General features: G+C 37.3%; 2 protein-coding genes across 5 annotated transcripts; one reads left to right on the top strand and one right to left on the bottom strand.

The window, feature by feature from the left end:
* Positions 1-1,412: 1,412 nt before the first annotated feature.
* On the bottom strand, positions 1,413-7,762 carry zgc:154075 (uncharacterized protein LOC556929 homolog). 3 transcript variants are annotated; one of them, XM_026998068.2, is made up of 14 exons: positions 7,695-7,762; positions 5,799-5,903; positions 5,563-5,647; positions 5,396-5,469; positions 5,004-5,063; positions 4,362-4,469; positions 4,171-4,227; positions 3,961-4,091; positions 3,765-3,819; positions 3,576-3,668; positions 3,265-3,399; positions 3,040-3,141; positions 2,794-2,955; positions 1,413-1,972 (listed from the first exon to the last, which is right to left on the bottom strand). In XM_026998068.2, exons 2-14 carry the CDS (start codon positions 5,889-5,891, stop codon positions 1,847-1,849), a joined length of 1,281 nt encoding a protein of 426 aa, XP_026853869.2. In that variant the 5' UTR covers positions 5,892-5,903; positions 7,695-7,762; the 3' UTR covers positions 1,413-1,846. The 3 variants fall into 3 exon arrangements, with proteins under 3 accessions (XP_026853869.2, XP_035378573.1, XP_026853871.2); XM_035522680.1 differs by having other exon boundaries at positions 5,799-5,969; positions 7,695-7,758; XM_026998070.2 differs by lacking the exon at positions 7,695-7,762 and having other exon boundaries at positions 5,799-7,685.
* A 1,749-nt stretch (positions 7,763-9,511) lies between these two features.
* On the top strand, positions 9,512-17,941 carry emc1 (ER membrane protein complex subunit 1). 2 transcript variants are annotated; one of them, XM_026998150.2, is made up of 22 exons: positions 9,512-9,627; positions 9,953-10,080; positions 10,312-10,377; positions 10,458-10,551; positions 10,640-10,768; positions 10,902-11,028; positions 11,128-11,283; positions 11,381-11,548; positions 11,640-11,711; positions 11,828-11,926; positions 12,010-12,106; positions 12,262-12,378; positions 12,747-12,755; positions 13,008-13,207; positions 13,479-13,628; positions 14,363-14,524; positions 14,615-14,872; positions 15,054-15,227; positions 15,428-15,638; positions 15,748-15,832; positions 15,949-16,078; positions 16,309-17,941. In XM_026998150.2, the coding sequence occupies exons 1-22, from the start codon at positions 9,536-9,538 to the stop codon at positions 16,486-16,488; spliced, it is 2,904 nt and encodes a 967-aa protein (XP_026853951.1). In that variant the 5' UTR covers positions 9,512-9,535; the 3' UTR covers positions 16,489-17,941. The 2 variants fall into 2 exon arrangements, with proteins under 2 accessions (XP_026853951.1, XP_026853952.1); XM_026998151.2 differs by lacking the exon at positions 12,747-12,755.
* The last annotated feature ends 106 nt before the right edge of the window (positions 17,942-18,047 follow it).

The following is an 18,047-nucleotide window of genomic DNA, read 5'->3' as shown; positions in this document are numbered from 1 at the left end:
CAGATTCATCAGCAAATGAGTAAGTACACAGTGGAGTGGCAAACGCAACAGACTGAGCCCTGGATTTTGGTGCAGAACATCAGTGCCCAGCAGCAGAGTGCAAATGTGCAGACCCAAGGCTACGAACAGCGCAGCACCTCTGTTAACAAAATCCTGGAGCAACTTAAGACTGGTACATACTGGTACATATATTGAAAATGTTGCAGCTCACATGGAAATCTTGAATAAAACACACTTTCTGTTTTATAAGGCATAAACACTAATGGAATATTCTCACTGCTTAACAGGTATAGAGAATGTGTTTCACAAAATTGGCTGTGATCAGACAGTGATTGAGGATAAACTAGGGTCATCCTTAGGGATCTGTAATGACACAATCACCTATCTGGGCCTAGTAGAACAGAGAACCAGAGCTGCTCACTGTACATGGTACATTGTGGTTACCATATGCATACCTAATTTTACTTACATTGTTGAAGTTATTATTTATTTTTAGAATTACTAACAATACTAGAACAGAAATTACTTTAGTTCTGTGTTAATTCTGCCACCTGTAGGATTTTGACTATGACTACAATCCCAGAGAAACTGCTCAACATCTACTCAGTCAGAGTCCAACAATACAGGGTATAGTACTTTGTGTAAGATATATTTATGTTTTAGATATTTTTATGTGTCTGACTTAGCTGTGTTTCCATTATTATATTAAACGATCTGTTGTACTGTAAAGCTGGTTCATAATCACATGAGCTACTGTCATGTTAGGGAAGAAGAGAAATTTCTATCCACTGCAAAGTGAAACCTATTTGTAAAGAGGAACTTCACCAGCAAATCATGAATAAGGTAATGAAAGCAAATAGCTTCAATATTGCTAAATAACTCTAATCTAGAAAGCAAGTAACTAGTAGCTCAACTATCGCCACATACATTAACATATTTGTGTGTATTCAGTGGTGCACTTTGGTTTTTACTGAGCTAATGTTAAAACTATCATTGCTAAGTCCATTTAACCGCGATGGCTTACTTTTGACACAGTTGCTGTGGAGGAAGGCTGCTTATCCAAAGGTCAAAATCCATAAAACTATCATGCAACATAGCACACAGAGATCATATTGTAAGTCTAATGCTTGACTTGAAACCATGCTGGCCCAAAAGAAGTACTGTTCAATGGCTTTTTGAAACCTGTCTGTTCAATGACATTTGTCTAACTTTGAATGTCCTTCATGGTTTTATATTGGAGATTCTTTCAATCAATATTTCATCATAATAAATCAGTATAAAACATAAAATGAAGGACATCAAGAAATATCAAAGTAGCTCAAAATGTCAGTGTTTTGCAATGAAGTCCTGTATGGTCCACATCAGAATATGCATCATGGTTGCACTGATCAGATGACAATGGGTGAGAACACTTAAACAGCTTAAATATTTGAATTTTATTTTAATTAGCAGTCATTGGAGAAAAGTACATATTTCCGCATGTAGGATGTTTAAAGGATACATGGACAAATGCCATGAATTAAATGAGATACAAGTTTGAATTGTCATGTTGTAAATGTTTAATATTCCTAAATGACATTTATAATTTAGTATGAATTAATTTTATACTGCTAATACATAAAATATTACAACATTTGTTATTACTTTCCCTAAGGGAATAATGATTTATAAATTAAAACTAAATTAATTGTATGTAACAAAATCTCTGGAAATTACAATAAAATGTCTGCAACACTGCAGAAAATCCCAGATTGTGCATTTATATTATAAACAAACAACAGCAACAACAAAAAAGCTAAGGTCGGCATAGCTCCTTAGCATACAACCATTAGAGTTTTTCCTTTTACTAAACACAGTTAGTTCCACAGAGCACAACCCTGCTCTCTAGACGAGCACGCTCAGCCTCAAACACCAGTCTGTGACTTGCCAACGTCTCCTTTGCTCCTGACTGAATCAGCAGTGGATCTCCACTCTGCATCAATTAAAAAACCTTGAATAAACCACTGAAATAATACATTCATTTAAATTTAAACACTCAAACACTGGTTGTTGCCAGTGCATTGCCATAGACAATCTGTCAGGCACCCTCTACTGTTTAGCACCATGAGACCACTGCTGACATAATATTGTGTGAATGGTAGACTATTCTCAACATTTTATATATATATATATATATATATATATATATATATATATATATATATATATATATATATATATATATAGCTTAGCCTACCTTACCAGAGTGGTAAACACTGAACACTGAGAGACGGTGTTGGGCTTCATTCTGTCTCACTGAGATTAAAATACGTGTCCGTATTTTCACCAGGCTCTCTCCGTGAGTCCAGACTGCTGCGAGCCTCACAGAGGAGGGCTGCAGACAGGCCCATCTCTAGCTAGGCAGCACCATGCCAACATCAGTTTAGCAAGATGCTGGAGCCTCACGTCCATGACCATAACAGTGATGTTTGTAATTTTCACTAGAAAATGATGTTTTCACTGTCTGTGACAATTTTCACAGCCGTGAATTTGGTAGGTCCTTAATTAGACATTGGTATATCGGGCAGTGTTTCTGGAGTTTATACATGTGTCATTGATACGTTAAGAGTGTTCTGCCACTCCAAAACATACAGTCAACAGCAGCCCTCTGGTCAGAAACTGACCACTGACGTAGAGTACTGTAAGGAGATTAATACTGCATGAATGCAGATCATTCTATACTATACTGCATTTGTGTTTCCATCATCCTACTTAGACTAGCATGAAAAGTATATATTACTGTATTTAACTAACCGCGACTGCTGAAATGAAGGAGTCAACAAGATGATAATCTGCAACTCCATGACCCGCCTTGCTGAAACAACCAGGTACATTCATGTCCACTTCATATTTTGTGGACGTCTGAGTAAGGAAGTCAAATACTCTGAGCTCATGTCCATTGTAGGATAGCTCCCCCTATGGAAAAAAAAAAAAACACAAGTCAGACAGACAGACAGACAGACAGACACATGGACACATTGTATTGATGTAATGTCTTACCCTGCTGCCACATATGCTTGTTTTACGCAGGCAAAGCTCTTCTGTAAATGCAACCATGGTAAAAGAAGCAGTGAGACCTCCTTCAAATTCCATGTTTACAACCTGAAGTGAAACAAAAGACACAAAAAGGACCCTTACATTAAAAAAACAAAACAAATAAAACATACTGTACATTTTCAGAGATATTAAAGATTGTAATGATGAAACAAGAGGAGAATGTTTGACCTGATTTGAACACACATCGTTGTCACACTCGTAGACACAGCGGCCATAGGGACCTGCTTTTAAGGCCTCGGTTACTGATTCAATATCAGGAATGGAAGTGGAACATATTACTGACACTGGCCATCTGGTGAACCCCTGAAACGCATTTTTTTCAAAAATTCTTTATACAGATTTTGTATGTTTTTATTTGTCTTCTATCTGGATAACCAATTTATGCTCATTAGATACTTTCCACAGTGTGTAACTGAATTTAAAGCATGTCGACAGACAGTGTAATAGAGTTATAGTAATGCAGGCTGTGTGAACATTACCATTTTCACTCTGTCCAGGTAGATTTTCTTTGCAGAATATGGGCAGTCACTCTCTACAGAACAGTCTAAGCACCGATTTGCTGCTCCTGGTGGCTTAAATAAAGAGTGGTCCATGTATTTCATACATTAGTTCACACCTGAAAATATTTATGTACTAATTTGTTTTTTTTTGTTTTTTTTTAAACAAACCTTGTTTTCTCTTTGGAAATGACTGAGAGATCCAAATGATGAAACCTTTATGCACCTGTTAATCACAAAATGTTTTGACACTATGATTAATAAAGATTAAGTATTATATAACTTTCCAGTTTTGCAAACAGTCCTTGTTAAGTGGGAAACATTTTTTCCATAAAAAAGCAAATGCAATGCATATTGTGTTCCACACCTGCGTCCTCCAGCCCAGTGATGAATTAGGTCTAGGTCATGGCAGGATTTGGCTAAAAGGGCAAAAGAGCTTTCTGCTTCATTTCTCCAGTTTCCTCTCACAAATGAGTGGGCAAAGTGATAGAATCCCACCTGACCAGAAGCAGGAGCCCGTTAGTGTAAACAGATTAAGATGATTATAAATATTCAAATCAATTACCCTTTATCTTACCGGTTCAAGATGTTGAATATGGATTATATCTCCAATGGCCCCACTGTCAATAAGCTCCTAATTAATAATTTTAAATATTTATTTAGCTGATATTATTATGGTAAAATACATTTCACTTGGAATCACCTATTTAAAATCACAATAAATGTATTTACATAATCAGAAGAAATACATTTACATAATGTATTTACTTTTATTTTTCTGATAGTGGGATCATAACGTAGAACATGACACACTACTAGCATGACGCCACTTTGAATGCAAGTCTCTGTAATTTCTGTGCAATCTTCTTCTGTCACCTGCAGACAGAAGCATAAGAACTAAAACATAGGATCAAATGTTCACAAGACTTTTCTAGTCCAAGTACAGACATGAATTAAGAAAACAGCCATGTCAAATCATGCATAACTTTACTATTCCTAGGCAATGTTACTACATTTTAAACTTTGCTGCAAACTTTACAGCAGTCATAATTTCATACCATCTACATTTTAAACACCTGCTTCATACTGTTAATTAAGCTACACAAGTTATATCAGTTCAGTTGTCCTATACCACATTCCCTGTTCTTCACATAATAATGTTACAATAATAATGTTGATGAGGGGTTTGCATGTCAACCAAAACATTAAAATTATTTAAATCCAAAGTGGTAACATTAAAGGTACTTACAGAAATATTAGTCTTTGAATGATTTTAATTTACCAATGTATAATTCACATTTATTCAACAATGACTTTGATATGGAATTAGATTGCTAGCTCCTCAGAGAAGCCTTACATCTTATGTTTAGCTTTGATAATAATGACTTTTACAAGACTGGGCACACTTACAGCCATTGGCTTTTCCAATAGTATATGATAACCCTTTTTTGCCAAAGCTACTGCAGGATCCTGAAAAAAACAAACAAACAAACAAACAAACAAATACCGCCTTAAACAGATATAGGCAAACTAGAGAGCAAGCTATGGTTTCAAGTTAACAAAGGATATGTCTTAGCATTAATCTTCACAATGTCTTCACAATTTTAGTCAAACTTTCTAAATAAACTTTACTTAGCGGAGTAGGATGGCAAAACACAAATTTGTAATACTTGCTCAACTAACACACTAACTCAAGAGACTAAATTACTGTTCAGTGAGGTTACAGCCTGCAAAAGAAACCAAGGTAAACACATTCTCCTATAATTTATGTGACTTAATGTCAAGTCAGTGAGTTAACAAACCTTATGAAGGCGATCAGGAGTACAAATAAATACTGCATCTGCAAACTTCTCCCTCTTTGCCACGCAGTGCCAGTCTATGTGAACATCAATAAAGCAAGATGTTTTTGAATCAGAATGGCAAGTTACTAATGTAACACAGCAATTAATCTAACAGAGGGAGCTCACACCATCAAATGTGTCTTCATCAGCTACTTTGTAGCGTTCTTGTAACTTCCTTCGTGCAAAAGGCCTTGGGTCAGCAATTCCTACAACCTTAGGTGCACAGATAATGGTGACTGTATAGTGACTCAAAATCTTCAACATTGGGTTATTGCAAAACACTTGCTATTAGTTGTCATTAGAAGCTTACTACTTAAGAGTCAAATTAAAAGAAATGAAAAGCAAAAAAAGAAATCAGACCTACCTGCATACGATCAGGATGGATGGAAGCAAAGTCGGAGTATGTCTGCCCCCGGCTCCCAGCCCCAACCACAATAACTTTAACAGGTGATGGCATGTTTATAAAGGCCTATGGGGCATATGTGTAAGCCAAATTCCTTTAAGACAGGTGCATTCTCCAGCATGTGTGCTCCAACTGGTAAACAGATTCACTTCTTTGATAGCTATACATTGTAACATACTTCAATGTAACTTCACCAAGCACCCTCATGTTTTCACTCTAGTGCACTGGCTAACCAATAAATAAAATATTCTGTCAGTTGCATGTATATATGAAGAGAATCTAACTTGAAATCATCAGGGTATATTTAACAAGAGCTTTGAACACATTGGTAATTATTAATTTGTTAGAAATTTCATATAATAAATACTATGCAAGGATATTTCTGGTTACAATAACTAAGGCCACTTTTTAGTTGCTTCAGTCAAGTAAATAAAGCAGCATGCTTGTAACTGTTGATGTGTTAGAAAGTAAACAGTTCTTTCAGAGGAGTAGTTGAACCCTATATTTGTCTCTACCTTACAAAGTGAAGCAGTCTGATGATTTCAGGGCCTTAGAAATAACTATAGTCACACAGCAATATGTAACTAATGCCTGTTATATTTGGATCTGAGTAATATATGTTCCACCCTGTATTCATATGGATTTCTGAAATATGTAGTAAACTTTGTAGCATTAAACATTTCTATATAGACAATGTGGTGTTACATCACTGTAAGTTAAGCACTAGACCTTGGCGCCCCACCATCTACCTTAATAAAAGCTGGAAAGATCCAAGACAATTGGTTAACAAGTTTCATATAATAATTCCAAAATATCTTCCCAGATATGATTCCCGCATATGTAAGTCAACTGTGGACTGTTTTGGAGTGACATTTCTATCTATTTTGTTCCTTACTAACCTACAGAAGTATAATGTAAAAACTGTGCCAGCCTGGTCTAGTGTGAACTGACTTTTTCTTTCCTTCCTTTTCAGACACAAGTTTGAGGTGTGTTTTAAGTCGCCTTGCTGAGGAATGGGAGGACTGCTCACCTAGACGCAACCCTGGCATGTCTCTGAACCATGTTAACCACACTGGTTGGAACTGCCATTAAATTGATTGATTGGTCACAATTAAATGTTCAAAACAAAACTAAAAAATACCATTTACATGTAGGATTTTAACTGCATTGGGCTTCAGACTTGACCGTTTCACTCCAATCTATAGTAATGCAATTTAAAATCCAAAATACGGAATGCATTTACCTACGTTTATCTGCGTAAACTCATTCATAATTATGCACAGTAGTATTACATGTCAGTTTTAGAGACCGACGCAAAATTGACGGAGATCACAGATTACTGGTTTGAAATAATTTGGAGGAAATATTCATTAAGCTTTACTGATTTGGCTAATGCACTAAAGGAGCCGCATAAGGTCTGTATTAATCAGAACTAACCACAATAACTATGCCACCTAGGTTAACCATCTAAGTATGTGAGTAACTCAATTATGAACAAAATATCAGACAGGCTACTTCTTTAGCCTAACATTGTCAGGCATGTCATGATAGAAGTAAAAGGAAGCTAGCTAACCAATTAGACCGTGGAGTAAAGCATTATATAATTAGATATCTGTAACATAATTCACTTGTTGATGGCTAACCACTACCTAGATTATCTAACCACTACCTAAATAATTCTGGCTAGGTTACATAACTCCACATTTATTAGCGTTAGAGAAGTATTCAAACTGGTGATAGTCTTTCTGATTATTTACTTCTTGTTCAGTTATCTACGACTGCTATTCCAATAATAATTTGCATTTTCTTATTCATTTACGGTCAACATTAATAAAGCTTTCAAGACGAAATACGTACTTCACTTCTAATTTCCTTTTTCTACTGTGACGGTAAACGGCCCGATTTATTCACTTACTTCCTTGTGTACGTCAACGTCACGAGACACCACGAGAGGAAGTGAGTGGACAGGACGTATACTCACATTGATTATCTGTTTCATTAACGCAGAAAATGATCAAATCTGCTCCTAAATTCGAAATTCCGTTCGTATAACCTCATTTCACATTAATTAGCTTATGAATTTAAATATTTCTGATAATAACTTTAAAGCACACCTCAGAGTTGTGCAAGTGATGAGGAAAGTAAAAGTCAGTTCACACTAGACCAGGCCTACACAGTTTTCACATTATAGTTCTCTAGATTTGAAAGGCGCAAAATAGATAGAAATGTAAAACAAAACTGCTTTTAGCACATGTTTTTAAATCACAAACTAAATAAATCACTTTTTTAAAAATTTTTTTGGGGGGGGGATAACAGCCACCAAACCACTGGGATAACAGCAGAAACATCTATTTACCATAATTCTCAGTGCCCATGAACCCCAAGCTCCGTAGCTCTCTCTAACCAAAGGCCTGATTAAACAAGTAGGTTTTCAACCTAGACTTAAAGATTTGGGAGTGTGTATGAGTCTTGCATATTTTCTGGAAGGTTGTTCTATAGTTGGGAGGCTTTGCAAGAATAAGCTTTGCCCCCTGCTGTAGTTTTCATACTTCTGGATAGAACTGATAGCACCTTTAAATAAATAATATTGTAAGTGAAAAGTTGCTGTATACAGTGCAAAAAAAAAACAACAAAAAAATGGATGTATCATTATACAGTCATTATCATAGACAAATAGACCATGTTGCAATTTTGTTTATACAGCTGGAAAATGTATGTTTAGTAATATGTAAAATGATCATATTTATATTTTCTAAAATAATGTTTAAAAATTACCTTATAAAATAAAATGTATTTTATGAATATATTGAGCATAAACATTTACCTGTATTTCTAGCATTGTTTAATGGGCTTGGACCTTTAAACTGGATTTTATTTTTCATAAAGGAAGTCCTTTTATGATGCTAGATTCTGTAAAAAAGACAAACAAACATCACATTCACAGGACCAGCATCTTTGCAATTATTGCAAAAACAAAACACATTTGTTCAAAGAGTAACAAAAATATTAAATAAAGGGACAGAAGAATTCTATATGTGTATCGGAGAAAGCTCCCTAAGTGTCTCTGCTATGAAATGTTATATCCTGGATAATGTCACTATTATCAGTTGTCTATTTTGAAATAATCTCTAAATAGCTGCAATGGCGAGATAACTGAGACTGGTCAGTATTAGCAGCACCAGTCAGAATCAGAATAAGCAGGTGAAAAACAAACAAATAAAAGTTAAATTTCTTTATATAATTCCTTGATATAATAAAAGTTGTATGTTTTAGATATTTCCATCAATTTAGATAGACTAAAAAGCTTGGAGATAAATTGCAAAGCAAGCATAATCTCTTGGGAGACCTAGCAGACTAAAACTGGTGAAAAAGCACGTATCTGTACAAACAAACAAACAAACAAACAAACAAACAAAACCTAGACTGTATGGGTGAAACAGGTGGAATGAAGTTATGAAAGTAGTCAGAATGAGTGCCTGATCATAATGATTTCAAGCGTCTTTATACTTGGAAATGTAAACTGAATGCGATGTCCATTAGTTTTGATCTATTTCAGAAAATACATCTTGAACAAACTGTACTATGTTATTTGGTGTGTTATAGTGTTCGTAACAAAACTCTCATAGCTCTTCCCGGCAGGACACACAGTGGCTGGGTCCTAAACCGTGAAGAATTGTGGGAGTTGGTCATCTGCAGCAATGGGCTGGCTGTTAGCTAAGATATTTATTTCTTTATATTTGATAATTTTTGTTGTGGCAGTATTCGAAGACCAAGTTGGAAAATTTGATTGGTACGTACATGATGGTAACATGTTTTTTTTTTGTTTTCTTTTTCACCGTCGCCTTTCCCCTTACCATGAATGTTTATTGGGCTCCACCTGCAGAATGTGAGCTAGCTGTCATAGCTAGGGTTAGGGCGGTTATTCTCACATCATGACAGCGTCGTTCAAATCAATGCAGTGCATGCAAGTATTTGGATAATTGCTTGTCAGTAATATTTTTTTTATAGTATAGTGTATAGAAGCGTGATTTCTTTCTGGTATATGCACCAAGAATATGGTGTTTCAATGTTCATTGTTAAAATTTGCTAAATGTTCGTTTGCGAATTTATTTCAGGAGACAGCAGTTTGTTGGTGAAGTGCGCTTTGCTCTCTTTGATATTAATTCTCAAGCATCTAAAAAGCTATTAGTAGCAACAGAAAAGAACATTTTTGCTTCCCTCAATTCCAGAACCGGAGACCTTTGTAAGTAGCATTATTCCTCATACAGCAAACCGAACTGTACCTCCGAGAATTGCATTATTTGATATATTCGATATGTTCGTGTATGCTGGCTGTTCTTCTGCGCCATTTTCCACAGCTACGTGTATATGAAAAATTATTCGATTTAACGCCTATAACTAGGCACAGATTATAAAATGAATTTTTCATTCATAAATAATTATGCTACTAAGATGTTGTTGATGCTTCCCATAGTCTGGCGACATGTGGACAAGACAGGACCCGAGGGGCATATTGATATGCTTCTTTTGTATGGGCAAGGTAATCCTGATGTCTGAATTGTGACATTTTGTTAGTATGTGAGAATGTACTGTGATTATACTGATTTTTCTGTCTCCTAGATGCCCTTGTTGTTGTTGGTAATGGACGTATTCTTCGCTCCTGGGAGACCACTATTGGTGGCTTGAACTGGGAGACAGTGCTTGATACTGGAAGGTTGTGATTTTGTTGCCATATCTAATTGTAGTAGTATTGTTTCAAAGTAAGTAAAGTCTGGCATATGAAAATCATTTTTCCCCCTTAGTTTTCAGTCTGCTGCTTTCATTGGAGTTCAAGACCAAGTCAAATATGTGGCAGTGCTTAAGAAATCTACTATTTCTCTTCACTACATCTCCAATGGCCATCAGAAATGGGTGGAGAACCTCCCAGAAAGGTAGAGAGAATGCTTGTTAATCACAGATGTATAATTCCTTTGGGTTTATCAGATGTTGTGAACATATGTGTTTTCCTCAGTCAGACAAGACAAGAATTTAAGAGTGTCCTGTCTGTTACCTTACATCCTGCAGTGACACTGTTCAGTATCAGATTGTCTACTCTGGAGGCAGTGGACAGGTCTTGCTTTTGGGTGTAGTCCCCAACTCCCATATTGTCATGGTTGAGTACAAGATTGAAGATGGAGAAATCATGAAACAGGTATAGTTCTAATAAAAGGGTCAAGTGATTATATAATTAACATTGTGCAATGTAATTATCAATGTCTAGGTTCGTAATCTGCTCACTTGTTGTTTTCAGAAATCAGTTGCAGCTCCATGGCTCACTAGCTTGCAGTCCAGCTGCGTGGTCGTTGGTTCTGGGGTCCTTTTATGCGTTGACCCGATGACGCAGTCCATGTACACCTTACTGTTGCAGTCTGAGGAACAGCCAAAAATGAGCCAAATCTTACTCCAGGTGTCCACCTCTCTTTGCTTTCCATATTGCAGTGTTCAGGCTGTGGTGATCTTGCATGTCCTGTGTGTAGATTCAGAGCTGACCTTTCTTCTTCCAGACTCTGGGTCTGGAGGTAGCCTCAGGATTTCAGCCTGTCCTGATCTCCACCCAGCCTCACCCAACTCGTCCTCCTCTGCCTGAGTTCTTCCTTCAGCTTGGCCCGGATCATCACATCCTGCTGCAGTTCAAAGATGGACTCATTTCTCCTCTCAGAGATTTTAACCCTGTATGATGGCATAGGGCAAGAAAGAGTTAAGTAATATTGTGTAACTGTTCTCAGGCAATTGGCGAGCTGATGTCTACTTTTTCCCCTCTAGTCTCATCTGGTCACATTTGCAACAACTGGAGAGAAGACGGTAGCTGCTGTTATGACACCAAAAAATGATACTGTGAGTGTATATCCAAAAACTACCTACTTTGGGTTGTGAATATCTTTCCTGTCTTAAATTCCCATTAAGTAGCAATGTCGATTGTAATGTTGTGTTTTTGTATATGAATGTCAAAGGCATGCAGCATCAACCTGTACACTGCTGATACAGGTCGGAGGCTTCTTGATACCACTATCATCTATTACATGGACCCTAATGGAGGAAGGCCAACAAGGGTAATCTTTGTTTAAGTGGCATTTTAGAATGAAAACTATTTGTTGTAGGACCGAGCTAAGATAATATTGTTTGTCTTTTTTAGTTGTATGTCCACGCCTTTCTGAAGAAAGATGATTCTGTGGGCTACAGAGTCCTGGTGCAAAATGAAGATCTTGTCCTCAGCTTCTTGCAGCAGCCTGGTATGAATAAATCTCTGTGCAATGAGTTGGTAAAATTTTTTATTTTTAATTTGAAGTATTTCTTTACTGAAAATCGTTATGTGAATCGCTAAATTTGCCAAATAGAAATCTATGAGGTTAAGGAAATAGTATTAAAATAAATGGTTGTTTTACAGGTAGGGTAGTGTGGACAAGGGAGGAGGCCCTAGCTGATGTGGTCACTATGGAGATGGTGGATTTACCCCTCACGGGAACACAGGCAGAACTGGAGGGAGAGTTTGGAAAGAAAGCCGGTAACGTGCAATAATATCTTGTCATTTCTTTTCACATTCCTTTCTGCCAGTTCTTTCTAAGTCTAATTAAGGGACGGTGTCATGTACCTGTTCCCTGTTTGTGTCTGTCTCCCCTTCATTTACTAACATGTGACCTGTATAACTACTGTTTTCAGTTTATTTAACCGTCTGAAAGGATTTAGTGTAATTTTGTGAAGTTTTGCTGTTGGCTGAAATTTTGTGCGCAGTCTATTGCTGCTTATGTATGCTGCTTATGCTACTTGTGCTCTAGTGTTATGTTGGGTCAACAAACCCTTTGCTTTTCATGCACTGTCTCTCTCTATATTTATTTACCTTTTGGCCTTTCTTTTTGCTACACTTGGATCCAGCTATTCAAGGTAATCTGAAACGTTTGCTACTGCACCTTCATAACTATGTGCATTTCATTTGTTGTCATAAGTAGTTTGTTTACTGTAAAACGATTGCCATGTGATGTAGGCCAGGTAAAATAGAGCTATTGTGGAGGTGCAATGTGTGATGCCTGAAAACTGAAGTGATTATTGGTAGTACTTAAAACTTCACTTGGTTAAGAGGTCTATATGTGGGTCTTGGTTTCCAAAAAAACCAAAAACAACTCTTCCTTTTTGCAGATGGGCTGTTGGCCATGGTTTTGAAGCGCCTCTCGTCGCAGCTGATCGTCTTGCAGGCTTGGCTGGGCCACCTGTGGAAGCTCTTCTACGATGCGAGGAAGCCCCGCAGCCAGGTGAAGAATGATGTCACCATCGAAACCTTGTCTCGGGATGAGTTCAACCTGCAGAAGATGATGGTGATGGTGACTGCTTCAGGGAAGGTATGATGATGAGCTTCAAGAACAACCTGAAACGTTTCACAACGTTTTTGTAAAAATTCTGTGTAGCTCACAAAATATAACTTTGCCTAATGATATTAAAGATAAATCAGATCTTTACTAGCATAGTGATGACCTTAACAGTCCTTTTTAATAGTGTAACTAAATTACTGTCTTATGTTGGAATATGTATATACTTTGTTTACTTTCAGTAGGAATATAACTTTTTTGTTTGTTTGTTTTTTTTTTCTTCCCAATGTTTTTTTTTTCTCAGTTATTTGGGATCGACAGTAAATCTGGAACTATTTTGTGGAAGCAGTATCTGGAGAACGTTAAACCCAATTCAGTTTTCAAACTGATGGTGCAAAGGACTACTGCTCATTTTCCTCATCCACCTCAATGCACTCTACTCATCAAGGATAAGGTAGGTTACTGGAGCCTGTATACTTGCACCATCAGCATATTAACAACTTAATAACAGTATATTTGCACGTTCAGTTAATTATTATTCATTAATACAATGATGATAAACCCGTCAGCTTTACACTTCATCCCATTCCATTCACTATTCATCCAAGATGCTCCCCTAATCATCCTCATTGTGGTCCTTTCACTCCTGGTTGCCCTGTTCTTTCTTTAACTACCATCATATTCAACACTCCTCTGGCCTGGTCTCCTGCCAACATCCCCATCTTTTACCCTAAATTCATGGTCTGGCTCCTTGAGTCAGTCAGCTCTGCAGTCCAGTGAAAACTGCATAAAACTTTGTATGTATGAATTGTTGGTGATTTAAATTTAAGTTTAATCTCCTGCGATTACATATCAGGAGTGCACAGTCCTTCTCAAGAAGTGCTTGAGTCCTTCTGAAGAACTACTGGATGACACCTTCTGGATTCAACTTCTTCAGCATTGGTCATGCCAAGCATACAGTGGTTATAAACAGATGTAAATTCAGGAATGTGGCCTTCTGGTGAATCACAGAGAAGCCATCCAGAAATCCAGCACTAGTTCTTAGTTCATTCACTCTTCCGCAGTTGAAGTGGTCTGCACTCACAAAAATAAATCTCTGTGTGTGTGTGTGTGTGTGTGTATTATTATTATTCCTACCTAACTAATTTTATGCATTATTCATTATCATTTCTGTCTTCATCCATGTAGGATACAGGCTTGGGAAGCCTTAATGTTTTCAATCCCATCTTTGGTAAGAAGAGCCATATCAGTGTGCCAGCTTTGCCCAGACCTGTCCTTCAATCCCTGTTGCTGCCCCTTATGGATCAGGACTATGCAAAGGTTCTTCTTCTTGTAGATGATCAGTACAAGGTCAGCCTCATTGCCCTCAGTAGAATAAATGAACTTTTCTCAGCAAAAATGAAAAACTCTTGATAATATGAACCCATCTATCTCCTTCAGGTGACAGCATTCCCATCCACTAAGAATGTCCTGCAGCAGCTGCAAGAGACAGCTTCCTCTATTTTTTTCTATCTAGTAGACTCTAGTCAGGGCAGGCTGTCCGGTTTCCACCTACGCAAGGATCTGTCTACTGAGCTGATCTGGGAGGTGGTCATCCCCACTGAAATGCAGAAGATAGTTGGGGTGAAGGGCAAGCGCGCCAATGAGCATGTCCACTCCCAGGGTCGGGTCATGGGCGACCGTAGTGTGCTTTATAAGGTAATATCACAACAGAAGCACCTTTTAACAACTACTATTATTGTGGATTTGCTCACCTCCTGAGTTTAAATACTCTTTTAAATTCACAAGCTAAAGCTTATCTGAGGGACGTTTGTTTGTATTATGTGATCAGGAATTTGGCCATCACTTACTATAGTTTTCAATAACTCTTTACCTCTAGTACCTGAACCCGAACCTACTTGCTGTGGTGACTGAAAGCACAGACAGCCATCAGGAGCGCAGTTTTGTGGGGATCTTCCTCATTGATGGTGTTACTGGTCGTATTGTACATGAGGCAGTGCAGAGGAAAGCCAGAGGGCCTGTTCATTTTGTGCACTCTGAGAACTGGGTGGTGGTGAGAAAACGAGCAATTTTTTTTGCGTGATTTAATTTGTTTAATAATCATGCTGCATGTCCAAGTGTGTCACTGTATTCAAGGAGAGCCCAAATCATTTGAGTCAGTTCATATTTATCATAGTATTAGGATTCATTATGTCACTTAAAAGGTGTAAAGCTCACCAAAAAAAAAATAGTTCATGCTTCTTTTCTTTCTAGTATGTGTACTGGAACACAAAGTCTCGGAGAAATGAGTTCTCCGTGCTCGAGCTCTTTGAGGGAATGGAGCTCTATAACAGCACAGTGTTCAGCTCTTTGGATAGACCTCACCCACCTCAGGTGCTGCAACAGTCTTATATATTTCCCTCTCCTATAAGCACCCTGGAAGCCACCCTCACTGAGAAGGGCATCACCAGCCGACATTTACTGGGTCAGTTCTGTGCACTTAAACAATAACTACAGAGAACTTTGTTTGCAGCACCTGAGGTGTTGCTTTTAAATCTGCTGTTGATGTCAGACATGTTGTTTTGTTTGTTCAGTGGGTCTCCCATCAGGTGCCATCCTGTCTTTACCAAAGATGTTTCTGGACCCACGGAGACCTGAAGTGGCCTCAGAACAGAGCCGGTAAGCAGTCATTAGTGAGGGTCTCAGAACAATAACTCTTATAGAGGGATGTCTTTTTTGCAATTGTTAATTGTAGTAATGGGGTGCTATTGTTCAAACGTGATGTATTTCTACAGGGAGGAAAACCTAATACCATATTCTCCTGAAATACCAATTCGCACTGAGTGGTTCATTAATTACAACCAAACTGTTTCAAGAGTAAAGGGTATCTACACTGCACCGTCTGGCCTGGAGTCTACATGTCTGGCAAGTGTCTTAAGAATAGCATTGAAATTTTGCATAGTCAGAATGGTATGCACTCTATACTTACTATGTCGTGTGTGTGTGTGTGTGTGTGTGTGTGTGTGTGTGAGAGAGAGAGTTGTAGTACTTTGTGTTTCTTTATTTACCTATATTTGTGTCCAACATTGGTCCTGGAGATTCATCTCCCTGCACAGTTTATACACACTAATGTACGTGTCTTTTTCCTCCAATAGGTGGTGGCATATGGCCTTGACATCTACCAGACCAGAGTCTACCCTTCCAAGCAATTTGATGTTCTTAAGGATGATTATGATTATGTACTGATCAGCAGTGTACTTCTTGGCCTTTTCTTTGCTACCATGATAAGCAAGCGACTAGCAGAAGTAAAACTACTTAATCGTGCATGGCGGTAAAGCAGAACCCCTTGATGGCTGCATTCTGTCTGCCTGTTTCTGAATGATTTGACACATTCATGGCAGGAAATCTGCTGATGCCCATGTCAGACTGCATCATGAGCATCAGGAAAGTTTCTGCAGCCAGTTGTTTGGACTGATTTTTTTTCTCTCTCTCTCTCTTTTTTTCTTTTCTCATTGATGAGAAAGAAATGCATTCTGTCTTTGTTCCCCCATACCATTGGGCAGAGTTGTTATTTTAAAATGTATTTATTGTAGCTATTGTGGTGAATTAGACCTGCCTGTCTGCCTTTTTTTAAGGACTGAGCTATTGAAATTACCATGTGACATTTTTGATTGTTAAATACATATTGAAATAATGCAAACATTTTATAATTGACACTATTTGGTCTCTAATTTGTATAATATGTTTTTGTGAATGCTAAATTTGGTCAGTTTGCATTACACATACATCTTAACAAATGCATAACTGTAGTTGTTAAGGTAAACTCTGCTGTTTTGTAACTTAATCCAGTAGCCTCCTACTTAATGAGTGGAGCATCTTATTTATTACTAGCACTGCATCTACCATTATGTGAATTTGAGAGAGAGGTGCTGCATACTTTTCCTCCTCCAACTACAATTGTGTGTACGTACCCAGGGAGAGACGTCCGGCCTTTTGTATCGTCATGAGAGAATACGTTGGATTTGGTAATTACAGAGTAATTAATAAAGTTACAAATATTTGATAAATAGGAGTGATGCATAGTAGCAATAGAGTTTTGTTTTTTTTTTGTTTTTTGTTTGTTTGTTTGTTTGTTTGTTTTTTCTTTCCAAGAATAAAAATGTGTTTAATGTTTGGATGAACAAGTACTGTCTTAAAGGTGCTGAAGAAAGTTCTGAAACATTTCACGATTTCCTGCTTTGATTCGAATTTTTGGTTCATTTTTTCAGAATTTAAACTTGCATTTGAAGCCTTTTCTTAGACAGATATTCGTCACCTCCAGTTCCAGTCTTTTAAAGCAGGATTATGAAAGTGTGCACTTGACAATGCCTCTAAGACTGAAATCTAGAAGCAATGGCTTAAACTGCTTATTTCAGGTCAGACACACTGGATTGTCTAAAACCATGTGATGATACACTCATAGGCATGTTCTGTATCTTAGCTTGAATTTTATTTCTTTGTTTGGATACTTATAAGGTGTATTTAAATACACCTAATTATGCATCTATCATTGTCCAATATCCATGTTCTTCTATTGTCGGTAACAAATTGCTATGGAATGAAAAAAACACTGAGTTTTGGGGAACCTTTGACAAAAGATTAAAAAGCTACTTTTTAGTTTACTTCAATTGGATTTTGTTTATTCATGCTGTGTTTAAATGTCAGTGTAATTTCTGGAATACAAAAAAAAATCTGAAAGTTGATTTTATCACTAGCTGATAAGTATTAATAAAACAGATCTATAACACCGCTTTCCTTTTATTTTTGCGTATATATTAAATGTGACGGTGGGAGCAGGATGTATAAAATCCTGATACTTCTGATACTTTTAGTATTTATCAACGCAGTGATAACT

This window comes from Electrophorus electricus, chromosome 24 (assembly GCF_013358815.1).
Source record: "Electrophorus electricus isolate fEleEle1 chromosome 24, fEleEle1.pri, whole genome shotgun sequence".
Classification (NCBI taxonomy): Eukaryota; Metazoa; Chordata; class Actinopteri; order Gymnotiformes; family Gymnotidae; genus Electrophorus; species Electrophorus electricus.
The sequence above is the reverse complement of the archived record's forward strand: the minus strand, read 5'-3'. Positions and strand labels throughout refer to the sequence as shown.

Excerpts from the sequence above, each read along its gene's own strand:
- zgc:154075 (XM_026998068.2), bottom strand. The coding sequence starts at position 5,891 with ATGCCATCACCTGTTAAAGTTATTGTGGTTGGGGCTGGGAGCCGGGGG. Across the intron at positions 5,064-5,395 it reads CTCCTGATCGCCTTCATAAG|GATCCTGCAGTAGCTTTGGC; the intron begins GTTTGTTAACTC and ends TGTTTTTTTCAG. Across the intron at positions 2,956-3,039 it reads CAAGCATATGTGGCAGCAGG|GGGGAGCTATCCTACAATGG; the intron begins GTAAGACATTAC and ends TTTTTTCCATAG.
- emc1 (XM_026998150.2), top strand. The coding sequence starts at position 9,536 with ATGGGCTGGCTGTTAGCTAAGATATTTATTTCTTTATATTTGATAATT. Across the intron at positions 11,712-11,827 it reads TGACACCAAAAAATGATACT|GCATGCAGCATCAACCTGTA; the intron begins GTGAGTGTATAT and ends TGAATGTCAAAG. Across the intron at positions 14,525-14,614 it reads TTGTAGATGATCAGTACAAG|GTGACAGCATTCCCATCCAC; the intron begins GTCAGCCTCATT and ends TATCTCCTTCAG.